At 39.5% G+C, this 23,679-nt stretch overlaps 1 protein-coding gene across 13 annotated transcripts in view; it reads left to right on the plus strand.

The window, feature by feature from the left end:
- DOCK3 (dedicator of cytokinesis 3) overlaps positions 1-23,679 on the plus strand; it is a 139,981-nt gene that overhangs the window by 78,847 nt on the left and 37,455 nt on the right. For 7 of the 13 annotated variants that reach the window (XM_083726440.1, XM_083726449.1, XM_083726445.1 and 4 more), the window contains exons 23-36: positions 1,014-1,184; positions 8,822-9,014; positions 10,293-10,420; positions 11,180-11,326; positions 12,183-12,281; positions 14,127-14,221; positions 15,218-15,293; positions 15,676-15,776; positions 16,184-16,242; positions 17,141-17,289; positions 19,873-19,958; positions 21,288-21,314; positions 21,431-21,526; positions 22,992-23,052. In XM_083726440.1, coding sequence (XP_083582566.1) covers positions 1,014-1,184; positions 8,822-9,014; positions 10,293-10,420; positions 11,180-11,326; positions 12,183-12,281; positions 14,127-14,221; positions 15,218-15,293; positions 15,676-15,776; positions 16,184-16,242; positions 17,141-17,289; positions 19,873-19,958; positions 21,288-21,314; positions 21,431-21,526; positions 22,992-23,052 — 1,488 coding nt within the window. The remainder of the gene's footprint in view (positions 1-1,013; positions 1,185-8,821; positions 9,015-10,292; positions 10,421-11,179; positions 11,327-12,182; positions 12,282-14,126; positions 14,222-15,217; positions 15,294-15,675; positions 15,777-16,183; positions 16,243-17,140; positions 17,290-19,872; positions 19,959-21,287; positions 21,315-21,430; positions 21,527-22,991; positions 23,053-23,679) is intronic. The other 6 variants (XM_083726446.1, XM_083726452.1, XM_083726441.1 and 3 more) reach the window with 3 other exon arrangements.

The following is a 23,679-nucleotide window of genomic DNA, read 5'->3' on the forward strand; positions in this document are numbered from 1 at the left end:
TTGAGTTAATCATACTGGTGTTGATGAAATGACTGGCAATATATATATATGTCAAAATGGTCAATTTTGGTTAATTTTGAAGGCAGTTCATTTTTAAGATACATATTGATCAAAAACCTACATGCTACTAGAAAGGATATATATATATACAAGCCTAACAATACTATAGATTCAGTAGACAATTGCAGCAATGAGAAGGGGGAGGGGGAGAGTCTCTTCTTTCCTCTGATGCAAGTTGGTGGAGAGATCATTCTCAGTTGCATGGGGAAGAAAGGAAGGGTTCACCTCTAGAAAAAGCTGGTGGGGAAAACATCACACATACCACAGCAAGGACTATGTGGGCTTCTCAGGCTTGGGCTGCAATGGAGAATTTTCTCCTATGCCCATCACTGATTAATGCCTTTATAGGTGCATGGTATATGCATGTGAGAGCCTGCACGTTGGCCACCATTACTGCAACCAGGCTGAAGAAGGTTAGCCACTCCTGCTTTTGAAGCCTATATGACTTGAAACTAGGCTATCCAAGGGACTGCATTTTCCTATATAAATCTTGATTTGTTACTAAGATTTTAATCAGAGGCTGCTCTTTGGGGCTCCTTGTCATCTGTGGTGAGGTTGTGGTTAACCTGTTAAAGGGCTTTCTCCCCTGTTGTGGCCAAACTTTGGAACATCCCCCCTTGCCCTCTGTCTCAGAAGGTTTGCCTGGCACTGAACCTGAATTATTTGGTGTTGGTATAAAATATTTTAATTTCGCAGGCCTTTTAGAGTGTTCTTATGGGTGTTTGATATAGTTTTTGGGTTTTTGTTTTATTTTTGCTGCTTTGTTTTTGGTGGGCAGTGAAAACTAACTTTTTAAAGTAACTTCTTTCTTTAGAGGTTTTAACTAATCAGATACATATCCAATTTTTGAAAATGAAGAATTATTAATAATATATCAATTTTTCCCTCTCTGGCTCTTTCTAAGCTCCTTTTCTTTTTCTCTTGTTGTACTGATTCCCTTCCTACTCCTTAAGGCCTTGGAATATCTTTTCAAGTTTATTGTGCAGTCTCGGATCCTTTACTCCAGAGCAACTTGTGGAATGGAGGAGGAACAGTTCAGAGCCAGCATCCAAGAGCTTTTCCAGTCAATCAGATTTGTGCTTAGTCTGGACAGCAGGAGCTCAGAGACTCTCATCTTTACACAGGTTGGAAATCTTCAGTGCTTCTGTTAACTCTCTGTGTGAAACAGGCAAATAGTTTGTGCTTGTGGGTGCAGTTGTTGCAAGCTTTGCTCAGGTAATAGCCTTACTTGCAAATTGTACTGGAACCCTTTTATGAAGTAGATCTGCACCAGTTCAGAGATGGAGAGCTGCTACCTTGCATTAAAGTATGTAGGGGTGAGCAGGCATTTTAATTCCCTTTGGTGTTTGATTTAATGCCTTGCTTGTAAGAAAGTTTCAGAATTGGCATGAAGGGAGTGTAATTGATAATGACAAAAGCAGGAGTAGTTCAGACTGAAGCTTTTCGTTATAGTAACTGCTATTGGAAAGTTGTACATTGTATGATAATTATAAACCCATAAAACCATCCTCTTTCTAAACATCGTTTGTCTATAATATTTGTTACATATTATTACTGAGCATCAGATTATTCTATCCTTGCTTTAAACTAGCAGCACATTACGTAGTTCAGCTTCTTATGGTGTACTGCTAAATTGTTATGATCCGAGGCACTACATGTGTAGTAAACCTATTGTAACAAGTATCTGCATACTATAGCAGGTGTAGCCTAGTGTACATATATCATTCATTCCTTAGGAGAGGGGTTATTTCAACAATGGGAAGGTGTTGTTTGCAGCTGCAGCAGTTTTGCTAGTTAACAACCAGCATTTGTAAAAATACTAATACAACAGAAATAACTATACAAAACAGCTGCCTTGCGGAATAATCTGTCATTTCATCACTTTTTTGAGATTAATCGCATAGTTACTTTAACAATTTAACAACCATTAAAAAAACAACAACCCCATAGCATTAAGATATGCCTATTTTTCTATTGGGTTTAAAATATTGTGGCTACGAAAAGTATAACCAAATTAATCACTGGCTATACCAGTACATTGAACAAGTATAGCAATACACATATATGTTCTTAAATGCTAAACCTCTGGAAGGTTGAAGTAAAAAAAAAAAAAAGGAATGGTATATATATATATATATATATATATATATATATATTCTACAGTCTTATATCAACTGTCCACTTTTTACCACATGTTGAGACATAATACTAGTGAAATAGGTAATATTAATGTTTTGTCTTCAGCAAATATTTCTCTCTAGAAATATCACCAAGCTGTGATGGTTGTCACGGCAATAGTGCTCACAATTGAAACATCTGAGCAATGAAACAATGGCATGGTGGTCCCTAGGTTGTGAAATGACTTCTTCTCAGAGGTGCATATTGCACCATCATTGTACATTTTTCAGCAGTTGGTCAAGACACACCCCTTTTCCCAGACCTTTGTTTGAAACTATATGTTTTCCCTCCTCCTGCACTACGAATCTGTGCCACTGTTTTATTACTCTGATATTGGCTGTCTTTGTAGTTTTTATTATTTTAATTGTACTTATTTTAACTGTGTATTTCTGTAAGCTGCCCTGGGACCATTTGGCGAAGGGTGGGCTGTAAGTGAAAATGATGATGGAACTCTGTGAGAAAACACTTCTTGAGGATCTTTGGTAACTCCCACTTTAGCCATGTCCTTGAATCACATGCTCATTAACATGACCAAGACGAGTCTAATTGCTGTATATTTATTATTTTATGCTTTGAAGCCATTAAGAAAGGACAATCCTTGATGGCGCTGGTCTCTGCCAACTCTGCCTTTTTCACCAGTTACACATTGATACATGAGGAGGTTATATATTCATGAAACTTGACCTGTTTAAATACTTCAAAAGTTTACTTTTTTGTTTCCCACTTGCCACTGTGTTGCCCTTTGACCCTAACTGCCCCATAGGCCCCTCAGCCTGGAGGACAGGTGAGCGGAGCAGGGACATGTACCCCACAAAAATGTGGTGGTACTTCAAGGCCGTCGTTTAATTCTGTAAGTAGTTATCCCCGTATCCTGCACAACCTTTCATCATGGATGTACCCAGTGACTGTTGTCCCCCACCCAATCCATTTCCCTGCACTTAGAACTCAAATACACCGCACAGTTCAATGTTTGCAAACTACCAGGTGGTTTTCACAGCACTGGAAATTTAACATAAAGGGCACTAAACTGTCTGCATGAATCAGCTTGATTGTGAGAACCAGTGATTAGAGAGAAGATAACGGTTCAGCTGTTATAGGTTACTGGACATCATCTCATGGTACAAAGAGTGTCTAATGGTGGCATGGGCATGAAAACTCATAATAACAAAAGTCGTTATTGGAAGACCAGAAAAGTTGAATCTTGGTTATACTTTATTCTCAGTGATAATTAAATATTAATTTAGTCACAAGAAACAGTAACAAAAGGGGAATCAATTTTGGACTGGACTCTCCCTCTCCCCCTGCATTATATTAAGATTTCCTTTGGTGTTGGAACCATACAGCAATGTGTTCTCTCTAATTACAGTTCTTCTGGTGCTCCAATTTCTGAATACATAAACCACTAAAGATAATGCCTTTTGCTCATGAATATGAATTTGATTTTGCATACGTTATACTACAGTATATGCACTTAATAAGTCAAGGGATTGACTACTTCCTACAATATTTAGTTGTTATCTAGTTGCATTATTTTGGTTATGTTTTTGCGTTTCTTCTGCGTTTAGGTCATCTTGAAATAATAAATGGAACGAAAAATATTATGAAATGTTAAAAATAATCAAAACCTTAGCAGAAGTCTGTGCCCATCTTTCAGCTCAACTTCCTTGAAATGTTTGAAATATTATGTACAGTGGATGCTCGGGTTGCAAACCTGATTCATGCGGGATGCACGTTTGCAACCCGCGTCTGCACACGTGCGGGTTGCGATTTGGCGCTTCTGCGCATGCGCGACCGCCGAAACCCGGAAGTAACCCGTTCCAGTACTTATGGGTTTTGGCGGTCCCCAACCCGAAAAGACACAACCTGAAGTGGCTGTAACTCGAAATATGACTGTACATCCTTGTTAGTTAAACAAGCCAAATTTGAGATGAGGGGAAAGTGAAAGTAAACATTGGCAAAGTCCTTTTCCTGTCTGTGTAGGAGGAGGGGAAGGAAGGGCTGGTATGTGCCAGCCTATGGCTTGAGTCAGTCTTTTAATTCATTTCTCCAAATTTGTAAACTGCCCTTCATCATGTCAACATGATCCTAGGATAGTTTCCAACAATACACAAATATAGAATGAGCAAAAATTATAAACAAACTAGCAGCCTTGTACCTGGCATTGCTTGAAAATCTTAAGAAACCAACAAATCAGTGCAGTTTTGAAAGGGTCAGTGTGCCATCTTGTTTAAAATGATATGCAGACCAAAGGCTTTGCCTTGGGTCTCAGAAACCATCATGCAAAATATGGTTATCATATATTAAGAGGTGTCCAAATGCATAGTAAGCAAACAACTTTGCAAAATAGTAGATGTTAGAAAAGCCTAATGAATAAAATAGTATTAGAACAGCAGCATGAGACCATACAACTAGTAGTTTGGCTACTAGTGTGAGTTAACTTCAAAAGACCAGGAGAGGAAAAATGTTTTTACCTTCCAAGAGCCCATCAGAGTTCTAGGTGATTAAGAGCTTTCAGTACTAATACTAAAACACTGAATTAGACCAGTAGAATATAGGCAGCCAGCGCAGATCCTGCAAAATTGGGATTATATGACTGTGTACAGAAGTACCAGCCCACAATCAAATGGAATAAATTTTCACTAGCTGCAGCCTCCAGAGTGTCTTCAAAGGAAGCACAATGTACATTGCAGTAGTCTAAACATGAGATTAGAAGAGCTTGGATCCCCATGGCAAGGCTTTCCAATTTAGAAATGGTTTGTTGCTGCGACACCAGCTGAAGCTTGCAGCAGGGAGCCCTTGCCTCAAATGACGAGTACCTGCGGACTTTTGATCTGTTCCTTCAGGGGGTGTGCAACTCTATTTAGACCAGGAGTGCCTTCATCTTGGCAGGATTTAGCTTCAGATTGTTCTCTTATTTTAACAATATAATTTGTGAGTGTATTGTAGGACCCTTATACATTCCAAGGTATAAGAAATTATAGAATAAAATGATTATTCAGATAAGGATGTAGGATGCAAGGTGAAATGGAAATTTGCATTTATTTATCTTCATTTCATTTTGAATAACCTTAGACAATTGTTCTTGGATTACATAATATTGATTCCTTTTTAATTTTCCATAATTGCTTTTTCATGTGTGTATAACAGAGAAATGTATTATATATGAAAATAAACATTAAAGTGGGGTTGGATCAGTAGGCTTGGAACAGGTCATTATTTCTCAAACTAACTTTATTTCACAGGGTTGTCGTGGGTCTGTAAGTGATGGTGCTCTGAGCCCTTTGGCAGAAGGGCTGGGTACACATTAAAAAAACTAGGACTGTCAACTAATTAAAGAACTGTTCATCAAAATGAATGATTGCCTTAACGGATTCATTCATTAATTTAATTGAATGTATTAAATAAATGTGTATATTATTTTACCTAAATATAACCTTTTTCAGAGAACTTAAAATTATTGAAATAAAATGCCATCATTGATATTTTCTTTTAATTCTCTGTTATACCAATATGCCACTATTAAAATGGCCTCAATAAATAAAAAGTATGTCCTTAACTTCCTCCCTCAGTGATTATTAGTTGATTAAGCTGCAGAGTAAAGATGTGTTTATTCAATCTAGTGACTGAACAAAATATAGCTTGCAGCAGCAAATAAATAAATGTGATCCCCTGACTGCTGTTCTTTGAGAAGAAGTAATTTATAATTGAGGAATGGTTGTGTATCCTGTATACACTTATGTCTTTTGTCATTCTTGATGGGTTTTACAAAGTCCTGCAAAGTCTGTGAACAGAGAAAGTATCCTTGTCCATACATAATGTTAAGCCAAACTGTAGCTTATCTCAGAGGAGCAAGCTTCCAGAGAGAATATTGCAACCACTTTGCTCCTCCCTGATCATACTGCTTCTGTGCTTCACTGAGCTAAATTTTAGTTTGGTTTAATATGTCATTTGAACCCAGGCACATGGTTTATCTCTCTCTGAGACATGAACTGCAGCTCAGCACAGAAGCAAAATGATCAGGGAGGAGCAAAATGACCGTGATCACCTCTCCAGGGGTCTGCACATTTGCACATTCATGTTAAGCCATGTTGGCTGGAGGGTTAAGAACAAGCATTCTGGAGAGATTTGACCCTCTTCTGTTTCCTTTTCAACTTATTTTCTTTACCAATCTCCTTGTTTTTAAGAAGATTCCTTTTTTGAATCCAGATGTGACTATGTTGGACTTCTTTAGCAATTGTACACACAGAGAGAGAGAGAGTTTCATGAGCAAGGGCACCATCATTTAGAGCAGTGTTTCCCAACCTTGGGTCTCCAGCTGTTTTTGAACTACAATTCCCATCATCCCTGACCACTGGTCTTGCTAGCTAGGGATGATGGGAGTTGTAGGCCAAAAACATCTGGAGGCCCAAGGTTGGGAAACACTGATTTAGAGTATCTAGGCATCAGTGGTGTGTAGTCAGTGGACTAGGGGGACTAGGATAGTCCCCTAAATGTTCCCATTTGGGAAAGAGGGATGTTCCCACTTCCCAAAGCTCGGGAAGCTTCTGCCTATCTCTGGGAAGAAGGTACAATGCTTTTTTGGAACATCATCCTTTGAGAACACCTCCCGTCCCCCCGCTCTACCGGCTGCCCAAAGATCTTCTAGATCTCAATAGCCACAGGCGAAAATAATCCTTTTATCACCTCCATGGATCACAGATGTGCTCAGACTTCATAGCATTGTAGTTTAAGCACAGGTTTGTTGGTAGATAAAGAAGCAGGGCTGAATTCTTAAATGAGAGGTACTTGGAATCTGTCCTGCCTGCAGACCATGCCTACCTATCTAAAACTCAGATCTCAGAATCCATGCTGTATGCGAATTTGGTGTCTATGGTGTGTAGACACCATCTTTCAGCCTCCCAAGGTTTTTCTCCTTGTGCAAGGATTCAAAGACCAACAGGCATACAGAAATTGCAGGAGGTCATATGATAGCAATTTTATTAGATGCCAGATTTGGATGAGCATCAGAAATTTGTTTGTTTATATAGAACTGCAGCAATAACTTTGAAGAGAATTTAGTCTTGTAAAGGAGGAAATTCGATAATACATTGGGTTGAGTGAAATAAAACAAGTGGATAGTAAAAGGACGGAAGAAAGGAAAGTACTGAAGTTCACACAGAAAACGAAAGAAAGACTGGGGTAAAAGAATGTATAACTGACATTTAGAAGTGGAAAATACTGGAAACTGGGTTTACATTATTATTTTGGTAATTAAAGGGCAATGCGTGGATTTACTTACTAACCGCATTGGTGAATGAAAGAGGAAAGGTTCTCAGGACAAATGCTGGATCAGTGTTTCTCAAAGCATGGGGCACTACTGGACTTCATTACATTTTCATTTGGCCCTCAGCCCTGCGGCCCATTCCTCACTCATCCATCCCACTTCCCGGCTGTACTGTAGCTGTTTGGTTGGACTCCCACCCCCCACCCCCGTCCTTTTCCCTCCCTCTCTGGCCTCTTGCCAAGCCAATGAAGCCTCTTCTGACAGATTCAGTAGTGATGGTTGCCTGTTCTGCCTAAGAAGAGCAAACTGACATTGGGCAGCACTGGCGGAAGCAGGAAGAGAATGTGGAACAGAATAAAGGTGGACTGGGAGACAGAGGTTGGTGGGAGAAGGGAGGAAGAATGCTGGGGACATTGGGAAAAAATAGAAAGTTGGTTAATGGACAGTATCCAACTAACTTAGGTCGGTGCAGATTTCCAGTTGCACAATGGAACTTCTCTCCCCATGCACAAATCTCTCCATATTCTCCTCAAATCTGCTCCAAAAGGTAGGAGGGAATGCAGGAAGGGGAGAAGAGGGGGAAGTTCCATTTTGCAAGTGGAAAATCTTGTACTGATGGAACAAGTTAGTTGGATATTGCCCATTCTATCTTATCACTCCTGTGGGTGTATTTCATGAACAGAATTCTACTCGAGGGGATTGTTTTGTCTCATTCGGAGATCTTGCAGCCATTTAAGAGACAAGAGTACAAATTGAAAATACTGCATTGCCATAGAAGTATTTTCAGTGCCTGTTATTTGCATGATTGGACATATATGCCACATAAACATGCTCTCTTCTTGAACCCAAAAAGAGAGGAAAAAACCCCGTGAAATAATGTGTTGCAGCTAAGTTACAGTTTGTATACCTTTTAATAAACTTTTGGGGGGAGTTGAAGTGTCTCCATGGTCTCTATCAAAGCATAAATCCAAGATGAAATTAGCAAATTCATAAAAACATAGATTTATTAATGTGCATTCTGAAAACATCCAGAAACAGGTGGAGCAATCTGGCAGTCTTTCATTTCCTTCCTCTTACCGTAGTTGGAGATGCTGTACCCATATGATCATGCACTACTATATCCAGACTTCCAGAAGATAACTTGATTTAATGTGCCAGATATACTTATGTCCTAGAAACAACAATGCTATATAGAGATGGAGCCTTAGTGTGGATTTCATGCTTTACCTTCAAATACGTAGCTTCATTTGTGTTCCCTAAAACCCATGATGTTTTATATCTGTGCATTAAAGGTCTCATATTTCTTCATTTTCTTTTTAGGCTGCTCTGTTAAATTCCTTCCCTGCAATATTTGACGAGCTTTTGCAGATGTTCACAGTACAGGAAGTAGCAGAGTTTGTGCGAGGAACTCTTGGGAGTATGCCCAGTACAGTGCATATTGGACAATCTATGGATGTCGTTAAATTGCAGTCTATAGCTCGTACTGTAGATAGTCGCTTGTTTTCTTTCTCGGGTAAGAGAGCATTATTCATTTTAATCCATTTACATCTAATAATCTAATTCATTACATATTAATGCAACTAAATGTGGACAAAAACTAGAATTGGTTCACAGCTGCTGGTTTTAACCTTTAAAGCCCTATATGGTCTAGGACCCTCATACTTACAGGACTGCCTCTCCTGGTATGCCCCACATAATTATTATTAAGCCATCTCAGAGATAATAATAATAATAATAATAATAATAATAATAATAATAATAATAATTTATTTATACCCCACCCATCTGTGTGGCTTCCAACAAAGATTAAAAATACATTAAAACATCAGTCATTAAAAACTTCCTTAAACAGGGCAGCCTTCAGATGTCTTCTAAACATCAGATAGTTGTTTATCTCTTTGACATCTGATGGGAGGGCATTCCACAGGGCGGATGCCGCTACCAAGAAGGCCCTCTGCCTGGTTCTCTGTAACCTTGCTTCTCTCAGGGAGGGAACTGCCAGAAGGCCCTCGGTGCTGGATCTTAGTGTCTGGTCAGAACGATGGGGGTGGAGCTGCTCCTTCACATCTACTGGGCCAAGGCTGTTTAGGGCTTTAAAGGTCAACACCAACACTTTGAATTCTGCTCGGAAACATACTGGGAGACACTGTAGCAAAAGATTGTAAAACATTTTACACACTAGACATTCTATACACTTGTCAGTGTTGTACAGAAGATATCAGTTGACTTGCCAATGCTCATGTTCAAATAAGTAGGTGACAGAGGAATGTTATTAATAAGGTATGTATTGGTTTTTCCCAGCTAACCTGAATTAGTTCACCCGGTATGTTTTGACTTTGTGTGCAGCCAGTGTGCCATTTCTATTTAAGGTCTAGTAGACAGTTGCCAGTGCCATCTATTACTCCATTCCTGTATGAACCAACATTAAACACCAGCAGGTTATTGCCACTAGTAAATTGACAATTCACACGTGGTTTTAATCTTATTCACTGCAATGGAAATTATGCATGTCTTTTGTAACACTGTGTAAATTAATTATTTGTTTCGAATTAGAATTTGAGTAAAAAATGGATTCCACTCAAACTTTGTTTCCTGGCAGTCCCTAATTAAGCTGGCATGCTGTTTATAAAGGGGCCAATTAAGTGAATTTTATTGTGTCTATTATTGTTTCTATTATTAATGCTAGCTTTTTCATTTTTACATGCATGCCTTTGAATAACAATGAGGCTTCTTATACCAGTAGCTGAAACTCTCTCTTAAGAAAATGTTGCCTTTTGTTTCCCACTTCTAGAATCCCGGCGCATCTTGTTACCTGTGGTTCTTCATCATATTCATCTTCACCTTAGACAGCAAAAAGAATTGCTTATCTGCTCTGGAATCCTCAGTAGTATCTTCTCCATCATCAAAACTAGTTCTGTGGTAAATTATATGCCTGCCTTTGTATTACACTCCTAAGAATTTGAACTATGAATTGTATACAGCTATTTGTGGCCTACTTTCCACAGGTGTATACTGAATTTTGGGACATGTTGAGTAGGAATTTGCCATGTAATTATTACCTGTGAGGACTGTGCATATGCAGTACAACACAGTAGCAACGGCGAAACTGTAGATATGCATCAGTGCTTTTGTTATCATTGAAAAGAAAATTTGATCCTTTAATTTGATTTCCCAAAGCTACAATCCTGTACACAATTACCAGGGAATAGTCCTATTGAACAAAGTAGGATTGTGCTGCTACTTTAGCAGAATCATGAAATTGCTAAGATTTTATGTTTGTGATACACAGCATTCAGACTACATTATGCCCTAGACATTCATTCCAATTCCAAAATTGTCCATGAAAATGTTGGGTTCAGTCTGTGTACTCAGTTTTACAGGATCAAACAGATAACAATTAATGGCAATGATAAAATGATTATTCCAAAATTATTCAGTTAATGTAGTGATTGTCATTTTCAGAAAGAAAATCTTCTTTGAGTTATACATTTCGGAAATTAGTTTGGATACAAACTCTTAAGAGCGGAAGGATCTATATTAAGCAACTTTTACAGATTCAACTGGACCATCTTAGATATTAATGTGTGGGCAGCATTTTCGACCCACTGAATACCTTCGGCATACCATTTCCATTCCATAGGATGATAACTGTCTGCTTTTTTTAACTGCTTACTGTAGGAGACAGATGTCATTGAGGAGGTAGAAATGATGGTGGAGAGCCTCCTGGATGTACTTTTACAAACTTTACTTACTATCATGAGTAAATCACAATCTCAGGAGGCGGTAAGAGGACAACGTTGCCCACAGTGCACAGCTGAAATCACTGTTAGTAACTAACAATCAGGTTCTATTTCCTGCTTATCTAACCTTCTCCCTTTCCCTCAACACAGCATTTCACCTTATTCCACCTTTCCTGCATGAACTTTTACCTACTTCAAAACTGAAAACCTTGCCCTTCATTCCAGTGGTAAAGTTAAGCACAGCCGCCATGGTGCCGCTCATTTACTTAGCTACTCAAAGGAGCATAAATTATATTGTGAATTAGTTGCCAGTCATTGGCTGCCATAATTGAAAGTTATCAGTGGGCACCATAATAAAATGCTAAGTAATTCCTCACTGAAGGATACAGTTATTCTATTTATCCCTGGAAAGCTTTCATACAATTTGTCCTGTTTTTTCCAATTAGTCAAAATTATGAATCTTTATAGAGGAGAAAATTATATTACATCACATGCTGAGAAGGCTATAGAAAGCACCAGAGCCATCTAGGGAGAATTGCAAAATATTTGAGGCTGGATTATTTAAATTCTGCGTGGGGGTGGCAGGGAGAAATTATATTCCTTTTTTTTCCCTTTTCCACTGAAAAGAGACAAATCAAATTCTTACCCTAACTTTATCCATCCTGAATTTATTGGGCTAAATAATTTCTTATATTGTTTTTTAATTGATATTATGCCTCTTCAACAAAATAGACTACTCAGTATGAATTTACCAAATAGAAATATTAATTTGAAATGATCAAGACAAGTACTTTAAAATCCATACACATGTGCTTTGCTTTCACAAGTATTGAAACATTTTCACCCCTTGATCCTTTTCCCTCTACCCCAAAGGTATTTTTTGTTATATGAATTGAACATGTGATCATTCTAATAAAATAATTCTTCATTGGGATTGGCAGGGGGAATATGTGTCCTGTCTTTTGTCTCTACTTCGTCAGATGTCTGACACTCATTTCCAACATTTACTGGAGAATTTCCAAAGCAAGGATGAATTAAAGGTAAGCTAAGAACCAACCCTAATCATATATATTTTACCAATAGAGCTGATGAAAAATAGCAGCAGTGGACTATATCACAAGTTTTCAGAATGATTTTCAATATTTATGTGTTGCATATTAAGTGGTGCTGTGGTCTAAACCACTGAGCCTATTGGACTTGCGGATGATAAGGTTGGCATTTCGAACCCGTGCAGTGGGGTGAGCTTCCATTGCCCTGTCCCTGTTTTTGCCAACTGAGCAGTTTGAAAGCACACCATTGCAAATAGATAAAAAGGTACCGCAGCAGTGGAAAGGTAAACAGCATTTCCATGCGCTCTGGCTTCTGTCACAGTGTTCGTTGAGCCAGAAGCAGTTTAGTCATGCTGGCTGCATGACCCAGAAAGCTGTCTGTGGACAAACACCGGCTTCCTCGGCCTGAAAGCTAGATGAGTGCCGCACCCCATAGTCACCTTTGACTGGACTTAACCGTCCAGGGGTCCTTTACACAAACTGTAACTTCAAAATTCATGTATGCAGTTTTCAGGTGCAATTGCAATTGCAAAATGCCTGGCTTTCAGCATATTTGCAAGTTAGGTGTGCTGAGACATTTCCCCCTCTGCTTTGATCTTCTTGCCGCAAATTCTTTTGCAGAGGAAGGAGCTGCAATTTCACACTTTGCCTAGCACCAGATTCCCTTCCCCTGCAGAAGTGAAGACTGGGAGGGTGCTCAGAGGGCCAGTTGAAATCTGGTTGCAACAGCATCCAGCTTGTTGGGTGGGGTTATCTTACCTCTGACATACATGAAACAACTTGGGAAAAGTCTCTAGACATTTGGAATATGATGTCATCAATATAGCAATGATACCCAACACTGTCTCCTGTTCAGGGAGGCTGTGCAGGTTCTGAATCTATTCCTGAGAATAGTAATAGATTAGATGTGAGCTAACAATTTGAAATGTAATATCGACAAGAGACAATTGCTTCTGATAAGTAGAACGATGAACTCAGTGATAGAGATGTGGCTTGTTTTTAGAAGAGGTATTAGGTTAGCAATAAATGAATCCTCCTGGAGTCTGGGGTTGTGGCTGTGGCCAGGCATGTTTCTGGAGAAGGAAAGCACTGAACATGGTACAAAAACCATAGATGAATCAAGGTTGAATTACTCCTGCACACTCTGCAAGGGGCCTTTGAAAATTATCAGAAACTGCAGCTGGTAAAAAGGGGGGGGGCTAAAGTTTTGACTTGAAGTTTTTTTTAGCATGTGGCTCCTCTTTTATATCGGCTTCACTGATTATGAATATAGATTCAAAGTGCTAGTTGTTACTTTTTAAGACTTAAATGGTTTAGAACGAGAATACCTGAAGGACTATCCTGCACAGGAATATTGTGACACAGGCACATCAGGTGGCCATCCTCTCCTATATGGGTAGCAGTGTTGTAGTAGTCAAACAAAAAAGATAGAATTACAGTAAATAGAAGAATTGTTTGCCTACAATTCTGCCACTGATTACCGTATTTTTCCATGTATGATGACCTTTTTCTGATTTTTTTTGTGATGAACTGAGGGTCGTCTGATACATGGGTTAATATGCTAAGTAAGCGAGGGCTGGTGCTGCGGCAGTAGCAGGAAAATGTCAGAGGGGAGGCTGCTTACCTGCTCTTCCTGGCTTAGGAAGAGTATTTGGTGAGTGTATTACGGCACCAGTTCCGTCAGCCAGAGCGGGATTGTAGAAAAGATGCTCAATGACTCAGCAAACTTACAAAAAAAGCTCAACAACTGTTGAGGGCTTCCAAAAATAGGAGTCGTCTTATACAAGGGGTCATGTTATACACGGAAGAATACAGCAGTTTCTTCCTTTCTGCTAGGAATTTCTGCTAAAGACTTTCTGCGTATTTCGAAATCTGATGAAGATGAGTGTCTTTCCTCGGGATTGGATGGTGATGAGATTGCTCACCAGCAAGTGAGTGCACACGTTATTTAGAATGATCAAATGTTTTGGGTTTTTTTTCCCTGAAAATGGTGTGCTTTTTCTCTAGATTCAGGATTCTTGTCTGGAATTCACAGTGCTGTTTTTAAACCTTTAAAACACGTGTGGCTAACCAGTGTGGCGTAGTGGTTAAGAGTGGTAGTCTCGTAATCTGGGGAACCGGGTTCGCGTCTCCACTCCTCCACATGCAGCTGCTGGGTGACCTTGGGCTAGTCACACTTCTCTGAAGTCTCTCAGCCCCACTCACCTCACAGAGTGTTTGTTGTGGGGGAGGAAGGGAAAGGAGAATGTTAGCCGCTTTGAGACTCCTGAAGGGGAGTGAAAGGCGGAATATCCAAACAACAACTCCTCCTCCTCCTCCTCTTCTTCTTCTTCTTCTTCTTCTTCTTCTTTGCCCGCCCCCCTCCCCGCCCCAGTATTGCTGAACTACAAGTTCTATAACCCCTGCCTATAGACCATGTTGGTTTAGGCTGATGGAAGTTGTAGTCTAAGGATATATGGAGGGCCACACATTACCCACCCCTGCTTTAAAGTTGTAACCTTTAAGGTTCTAGCAGGTTTGTGGGTGATATACCTTAGGGCGGCTTTTCTCTAACATGTGCCCACTCAGGTTATGATCTTTAAATGGGCCCAGGTTTGTGTGCCATCACAGTCGTTAACAGAAATAGAAACAGAAATAGTCATGGTCCGCTTCTGTTTTGTGACACCCCTTCAGGTTACTAAGGACTGCAGCTCAGTGGAAGAGCACATGCTTTTCACGTAGAAGGTCTTGGGTTCAGTCTCACCTTCTCCAAGTAGGGTTGGGGAAGATTCTTGTCTGAAAGCCTGAAGAGCTGCTTTCAAGCAGTATAGAGCTAGATAGAGCAATAGTCTGACAAATGGCCTAAAAAAACTTAAATGCCGGTTCAAATAAAGCATACTTGTGTGTTTACAAACATTTCCGCAATGTATTCTCTTTTCTTATTACAGTATAATAGTTACAACAGTTCAGTTTCTGTCCCCTGCACTGCACAAGAATTTCACAGAAACAGATTTTGATTTTAAGGTAAGGAATGCCGTTAACCCCTTTGTAATATTATCACATCCTTAGCATTGCATCTCTTTCCAGAAACAGCATATACCGTATTTTGAACTAATTGTTACATCTGAGTTGGTGCCATTGTGATTATGTTATGATTCCGTTTAACACCTTTGGAAGAATAAATTGATTTGGGGGTAAAATTTGTTTGCTGCATGTTTGTGAACAAAGGATGTGTTCAGCTGTGTCCTGCTCAGAATAATCCCATTGGAATTAATGAACCTAAATTAGTCAGGGCAATTAACTTCAATGGATCTACTCTGAATAGAACTAGCAAGGCTACCACACAAAGTTACATCCAGTATACATATTTGTCTTTTATGATTAATCATTTTTTTCTGATTTCTAGGTGTGGAACTCCTATTTCAGTTTGTCAGTCTTGTTTATAAATCAGCCCAGCCTGCAACTAGAATCTGTTACACCAGCAAAGCGTAAAAAGATACTGGACAAGTAAGGACATTTAATTTCCATCCTCAAGTGTTTGAGAAAAAAGGCTCATATTTATCACCCTATTTCTTATATATTACAAGAATGAGAAAAAGAACCAAGAAAGACCTGAGATTCCATAAAATGCAATCTAACAGTCAAATCCAATGTTGTTTGAATGGGTTTCCCCTCTTTCTCTTCCCTCACTTCCCCAAGTCTGCGCCCAAGTGTTTGGAGCAAATGGAAGGAGGGGGAGCTGCAGGAAGGAAGAGAGGAAATTCCTACTGAGTGAGAGTCCATTCCACTTGTGCGTGGACACCATTGCTTTTAATCCTAAATATTGCTTGTCCATTAAAGAAAACCTGTTTTGAATAGCTAATACTTTGCTGCATTTAATTCTCTCAAGGTCTGTGTCTTTGCCTCTGTTCCAGGTATGGTGACATGCGGGTGATGATGGCGTATGAACTGTTCAGTATGTGGCAGAATCTAGGTAAAGTTGCATTCCAATTTTATCTTAACTTAAGGTCTATATTTATTCCAAATATGTATCGTTTAGCCATAAGTATATAAGTATATCATACAATGGTACAATAAAATATAGTATACCACTTAAAATACAATTAAAACAAAATAATGGTACAATCCATTACAGTATCCAATATTTTCTACTGTAAAAATTATAACACTATCACAATAACACACACAGCAAAGAGAGAGAGATCCTACTCATTTCCAATTCCACTCAACATTATAACAGCAGAGTAGACAATTTATCTGTTATCTGACATTCTTCATCCACCTTCATTATTCTAAATCATGCTGGCCATCCATCAACTATATGGGATTTGGCTCATTCCTTTCTGTCTAGGGCAATTATATACACTGCACTACAGCACTATATGTTCCAGAATTTCAACAGCTGGTAGTCTGAATTAATATCAGCAGTGCTCCAGAAGAAACCCTCTGAAACATCCTAATGTAACTGCAGAAGTGAAACTATTATATCTTTCCAAGGTGACTGAAATGTTGAATATGCAAGTTCTGCTCTGTACAGCAAATACGTGATGTCCTGACATCCAGTGTCAGGTAGAAGGGATGTGTTCTTTAGGCAGTAATCTCTGCCAACAACTCATAGAAATCCAAATCAAAAATATGCTGACCCAACAAGTTTCAAACCTTTACTTTCTTTTATTGTATTGGAATGCAACATTGTGATCATGTTAAAAACACCCAGATTTTTTTTAAAAAAGGGTAAGCAAGTGGATTGACCTCTTGCACTGCCTGAATAATTGGATATTTTAAATTGGCAGAATGACGGTCTGTACGCGAGTGGCAAGAAAAGATGCAAAGGGAACAGTGTAAATACATTTATATTTTTCTGTTACCAGGTGAACATAAAATTCACTTTATTCCGGGAATGATTGGCCCCTTCCTCGGTGTTACACTGGTCCCGCAGCCAGAGGTCCGTAACATCATGATCCCAATTTTTCATGACATGATGGACTGGGAGCAGAGGAAAAATGGCAACTTCAAACAGGTAAGAAGTCTCTTTGGCTCTTTTAATGTCACAGTTTTTTTATTCATGATTGATTTACAGGAAGAAAGTTTTACATCTACAAAGGGAAGCATTATAGCTTTTTAAATATTAAGCATGTATGAACAAATAAATATACGAACAATATTTGCAGATCTCCTGGAGGAGTTCTAAAATCCATTCTGGTTGCTCTTCCGCACTTTTTTTTTATGAGAACAGAAAAGGCTAGAGCAAAGCTATCAAAAGTGGGAATGGGAACAGGGGAATAATTTTGGCACTGTATCTGCACTGCTGCTTCTCACTGGAGTCCCAAGGCACATTGAGATGCCAGTTTTCTAGTGTGTTGCCACCACACTGCATGAGGCACCTGTATCTGAAATTCTCTTGTTTGTGAATTGCTGGAAGAGTGTTCTGTCACCAGCAAACTCAGCAAGCAAGAGGAAGAAATAGGCAGGGGGAAATGGAGGAAGAGAGACATGGAATGAAACGAGGGAGTTGCTGAGAAATGTTTGGGATGTGAAGAGAGAAAAGGTTGGAAGATTAACAGAGGGATGGGATCAGAAAGCTCTGAAGCAACGCAGACAGAAAATGGGGTTCACTTTGGGAAGCAGTGAGAGCCATGTGGGATGTGGAAGCAGAGTAGAAGAGGGTAATGCCCATAGATAGAAGACAGCAGATAAAGTGTTAGGGTTGCAGAGAAACATGTGGGAGGGGAAACAGAAAAAGTGGGGTGTAGCAGGTGGGGGTTTAGAGACTGGTGCAGAGAAAGGAGAGAGTGTAAAGTGAAAAGGATTGTATTTGGCTTTCTTGATCACAGAGGCTGAGTGCAGGGCAGCTCAGAGGGGGCTTTGTGCCTAGAAGGGGAAAAGAGAGCCCCCTTCACAACCTCTAGCATGCAGTCCTGTGCTAACAAGCCTGTACAACTGGAGGTGTGCAGTTTGCTCTCTTGTCTCCTTTCTAATCTTAATAGAACAGTAGCTATTTAAGAGCTGCAGGAAAGCAAAATAATTGGGCAAGTAGCTAGTTTTATATCTGAACAGCTAATTTTAGCAACATAATGCATCTGCATGAACAGATATTTTATAAGAATACCACAGAACTGGTAACTAAATATACCTGAACCCTACAACATCTGGAAATGAAGTACGGGTTTTCTAAAGTTTGACATCCATTTATTGCATACATTAAGGCAAAAGAACATGATTGGCAGCTGCCCTCTTCGCATGGACTCATTTGGAAAAAAATATTCTTGAATAATATACTTATCAAGGACAACTGCTTGGAATTATAATGCTGTTTTTTGGAATACTACCACTTCTACCTCTCTCCTTTCTTGCTTTGATCTTTCTCTTTGTTGTTGTTATTATTGCTTGTTGTGCATAAAAACAATTACAGGAAAAAGAATACAACAAAACTTGCTGAAGAACAAAATAAAATTTCATAAGGAAAGTGGATCACATATAGAGACTTTCCAGGTGTTTTTTTTCACCATTTCTCTCAGACATCTCATGATAACCCTTGTTCCTGTATAATGAGAAGGGGCAAATATAGTCCTGCTAGGACGGGGGAAAGAATTACAGGAGTCCTGGAAAAGTGTGTGGGTGTCTGGAAAAAGTAAGTTATTGGCAGGCAGTTCCAAATAATGCAGGATAATGTGAGAAGGGCTATTGATGGGCCTTGTAAGCGATGTCACAGGGCATCTCGTAGACTATGAAATCAAAAGAGCTGCTTACCCCACTGAAAATTGTTTGTGAAGCTATAGTTAGTGGTTTGATGAAATAGTAATTTGCCAGAAATAGTAAAAGAGTTTTAATGAATGCAACAATACTCTGAACAGATGCATAATATTTTCATAGAAGAAACTAAGTGTCTAGGCAGGCTTCCTCAACCTCAGCCCTCCAGATGTTTTTGGCCTACAACTCCCATGAGCCCTAGCTAGCAGGACCAGTGGTCAGGGATGCTGGGAATTGTAGTCTCAAAACATCTGAAGGGCCAAGGTTGAGGAAGCCTGGTCTAGAGGGATCCTGAGATTTAGTATAGCCCTTTAATTTTCACTAATGTTACCGGAAGGTACCTTGTAAATGGTGAAGCGAAACATCTAGCTAAGAAATGATGGCAAGGATTGGGTTACATTCAGAGCATTTGTCTTCTATTGCTAGCAGTAGTATTAAGCAGTAGAATAATTGTTCCATAGATTTATTTTTTTTAATTCCTCACTTGTTCTACCAAGAAATAAATAAATAAACAAGCAACCCAGGGAAGAAGACAGGGTTACAAAAATAAAACAAGCCCATGTTACTTTTGACTCAGTCAAAAAAGACCTTGAATACTGTGGTGTGACAGTGTTAGAGACAAATGAGGCAAATTATTCTCCAGGTTGAGCTATTGTTTTACTGCATTTAAATTAGGTCAGTGCTGCTTTGGAAATGTTTTTATATGAAGGCAGAAATCACCCATCCTTTCATAAAAGCAGGCTTCCTGCAGAGCATAAGAGATGAACCATAAAATATAATTTTCACAGCCTCCTTGATGTTTGGAATGTATAAAGGCAGCTACTGTCTTACAATTTCTTCCTCTCTAATACAGGTGGAAGCAGAATTGATTGATAAGCTTGACAGCTTGGTATCGGAAGGAAAAGGAGACGAGAACTATCGGGAGCTCTTCAGTCTGCTGTAAGCCTTACTTTTAATGTTACAGGAAACCTTTTACAAACACATAGAGATAGTGGAAATCAAAATAAGGCATATATATATGAAATGAACAAAGAGATCGTATTCCATCTCATAAATTATTTTTATATCTTTTTTTTCAAAGCGTTTAACCTATTTTGAATTACATTTGCATAATAGATGGCTGGATTTGTCCATTATTTCTGAGTTTTTATCTTTGTAACTTCAGGTGCCACTCCACAGTGCGTGGTGTCTGTAGCTTTTGGCCAGAAGGGACTGACTTTGCTTAGTGTTACATCTAAACCTGAGCTGGTGATTTTTCTTGCTCAGAAATGTACTGGGAGCTAGTGTAGATCCTTTAAGACTTGTGTTATATGGTCCTGGTAGCCGCTCCCAATCTGCATTCTGGATTAGTTGTAGTTTCTGAGTTACCTTCAAAGGTAGCCCCATGTAGAGCGCATTGCAGTAGTCCAAGCAGGAGATAACCAGCGCGTGTACAATTCTGGATGAATACATTTATTTTATAAAATTATTTCCATAGAGGGAAATAAAAGGAAAAGGGAAATAAAAGAAAGGGAAATAAAGGGAAAGGAAATAGTTGTATATATATAAAAAATTCCTTCCAGTAGCACCTTAAAGACCAACTAAGTTAGTTCTTGGTATGAGCTTTCGTGTGCATGCACACTTCTTCAGATACACTGAAACAGAAGTTTCCAGACCCTTCTATATAGAGAGAAGGTGGGGAGGGGTATTACTCAGAAGGGTGGTGAGAATGGGTGATTGGCAGATAGCTGTGATGAGCCTGTTGACGACTCTTAACGACTGTAAGACCTATTGCAGTCGTTAAGAGTCGTCAGTAAGACCTATTGCAGTCGTTAAGAGTCGTCAGTAAGACCTATTGCAGTCGTTAAGAGTCGTCAACAGGCTCATCACAGCTATCTGCCAATCACCCATTCCCACCACCCTTCTGATTAATACCCCTCCCCACCTTCTCACTATATAGAAGGGTCTGGAAACTTCTGTTTCAGTGTATCTGAAGAAGTGTGCATGCACACGAAAGCTCATACCAAGAACTAACTTAGTTGGTCTTTAAGGTGCTACTGGAAGGAATTTTTTTTGTTTTGACTATGGCAGACCAACACGGCTATCTATCTGTAGTTGTATATATGTTTGGGATTACACTGAAAATAGTGTGCCCATTTTTTAATCAACTAGCAGCAGAATAGGGACAGACACTACTCTTGGCATAGTACTTCCTTGGTATGAAGTAGTGATATCTTACCATCTTAATTCAGTACTCTCCTTGTCTTTGCTTCATGCAACATGGATCAGAACCCAGCTCTTTGGGCCCTACCCCAGGTAAGATAATTATTCAAGTTTGATGTGGAAGTGACTTTGATATTAAAATGGCTCCTGGGGCTGTTGAAGCTTTATAATATTCCCAAGGAAATCTTATACACTTTCATTTCATACAGCCTGCTGGAAAAGATTGAGCAAGAGACTTGGAGAGAGACTGGTGTTTCTTTTGTTACATCAGTTACTCGTCTGATGGAACGTCTCCTTGACTACAGGTAATGTGATTATTTCACTTTCCTGGGTGTTTTGGTTTGTCTGTCTGACTTCATCTGTGCAATACTCTGCCTGATTGTTTTTTCATGATTTTTGCCTGCAGTTATGTTTTCTTTTTACTATTGGGGTACTGTTTCATTGCTGGCTAAGTGACTCTGGAGTGTGGGCATAGTCCAGAGCCTAGCCTTGCTGATAACAAATTCTACCATGTGCAGTAGGGTCATCCTCAAAGGGGGTAACACCAACATCAATGTTCTCTTCAGGCCGTCATAGGGTGGGGACACCCCAATGTCATTTAAGAACTGGAATTGAAGCCCTGTTATCCTGACCCAAGGCAAAGAGCCCAGGGGAGGGAGATTGGTTTGGTGGGCTCCCAGGACCAGAGGTCACAAGTCCAAGTTTAGTAACAAAATTCCAAGATGGTATGTGAGCTGTGAAGTTGTTCCAACAAGTTTTCCTGGCTATCCACCAAGATTTTCAGTAGAGGAGGAGATCCCAAGCTACTTACGAGAATACCTGCTGTTATGGCAATTCCTGGTCTGAAGGTAAGTGCTACATCTAGAGCAGGCATGGCCAAACTTGGCCTTCCAAATGTCTTGGGACTACAATTCCCGTCATCCCTGACCACTGGTCCTGTTAGCTAGGGATGATGGGAGTTGTAGGCCAAAAACATCTGGAGGGCCAAGTTTGGCCATGCCTGATCTAGAGGGATGTGTCTCTCCATGGGAGATAATGCTGGATGCACCTCCACCTCTAATTCCTCCCACTCTTGTCGCATCAGCCCACACCCTACAGTCCCCTCCACCCCCCAGGTGGAAAGCAGCTTCCACGCTCTGACAGCCTACCACCCACAGTACTTGTGGGTACTTGTATATTCTGAGTGGAGGAGCTGATTACCTCCTGGGGAAGAAGCCTAGATATCTGGTCTCTGTCCCCTTCTCAGCCCTTCCATTCATCCAGCAATTCACTGCGGCTTATTTGCTGATCTATTGTCATTTCTAATTGATGCCATAAAAAGGTCAGTCCATAACAAGGCAAGAAGTTTTTAGTATTTTTAGTATTTTCTACAATAGGTGGTTCTTTATTGTATTAAATGAATGCTCTTATAATCTTTTAAACAAAAACAAAAAAAAACCTGGAGAACACAATGAAGTTTTTCATCTCTCCTGAAGCAATGCCTTGCCATTTCAGAGCACTTTATGAACTTGGCATTATCTTGGAGCCAATCATTCTGAAGCTAGAAGGCATGGGTAGGGTTAGTGTCTGAAATGGTGATTACCTGAGAACCCTGTGTTGACTGCCTTGAGTTCTTTCATGGAAGGAAGGAAGGATATGAATGTAATAAGTTAATAATAATAAAATTAATTTATTTTTAGGTTGTATATCTCCCAGCTCTCCCTTGTCTTAAACTTTATCCATTTTTCCCCAAACATAAATTTTGAAATATGACTGTTGTCTTTTTTTTAGGGACTGTATGAAAGGAGATGAAACAGAGAACAAGAAAATTGGTTGCACTGTTAACCTTATGGTGAGTTTTATTTTGCTTTTGTTGTTCATTCTAAAATAATTCTTTTTTTCAGGTTTCAAAGTAGCAATGCAGAAAATTGCTGAATTATCCAGCAGAGAATTACTGAAGAACAACTACCTGCCTTTGTTTCAAAAAATAAATAAGATTGCTTCAATGTAATGTTCAGGTGGTTGTGTGAAACTACTGACATAGACTAGTCAATATGTACTTTGTATGTGATGCCTTCTTGAGAAAGTGAATGTCACATTTGACTTTAAATGATTTTGAGCCAGTAGTAGTCACAAGATTATTTCTTACTTATCAGTTGCTGGTGCTTCTTTGATTCCCGCCAGAGAAATGTGATTAGAGATTTTTGGATCTCGAACCACAAAACAGATTTTCTCTAGAATGTTTTGTTTTACATTCAGAAAATGTTGCCATGCTCTCTCGGGGCATGTGCTTGAATCACTTGTTCATAGTCATGGAATTAGTGCTTCTGCAAATCAAATGCCTAGGTGAAAAGTAACTCACATGTGCTAGGACTAGGGTTGCCAATGTGGTACCCTCCAGATGTTGGTGGACTACAACTTCTGTCATCCCTAGCCAGCGTAACCAATGATGAGGGATGATGGGAGTTGCAACATCTGG

Source organism: Podarcis gaigeae (genome assembly GCF_964106915.1).
Source record: "Podarcis gaigeae genome assembly, chromosome: 2".
Taxonomy (NCBI): domain Eukaryota; kingdom Metazoa; phylum Chordata; class Lepidosauria; order Squamata; family Lacertidae; genus Podarcis; species Podarcis gaigeae.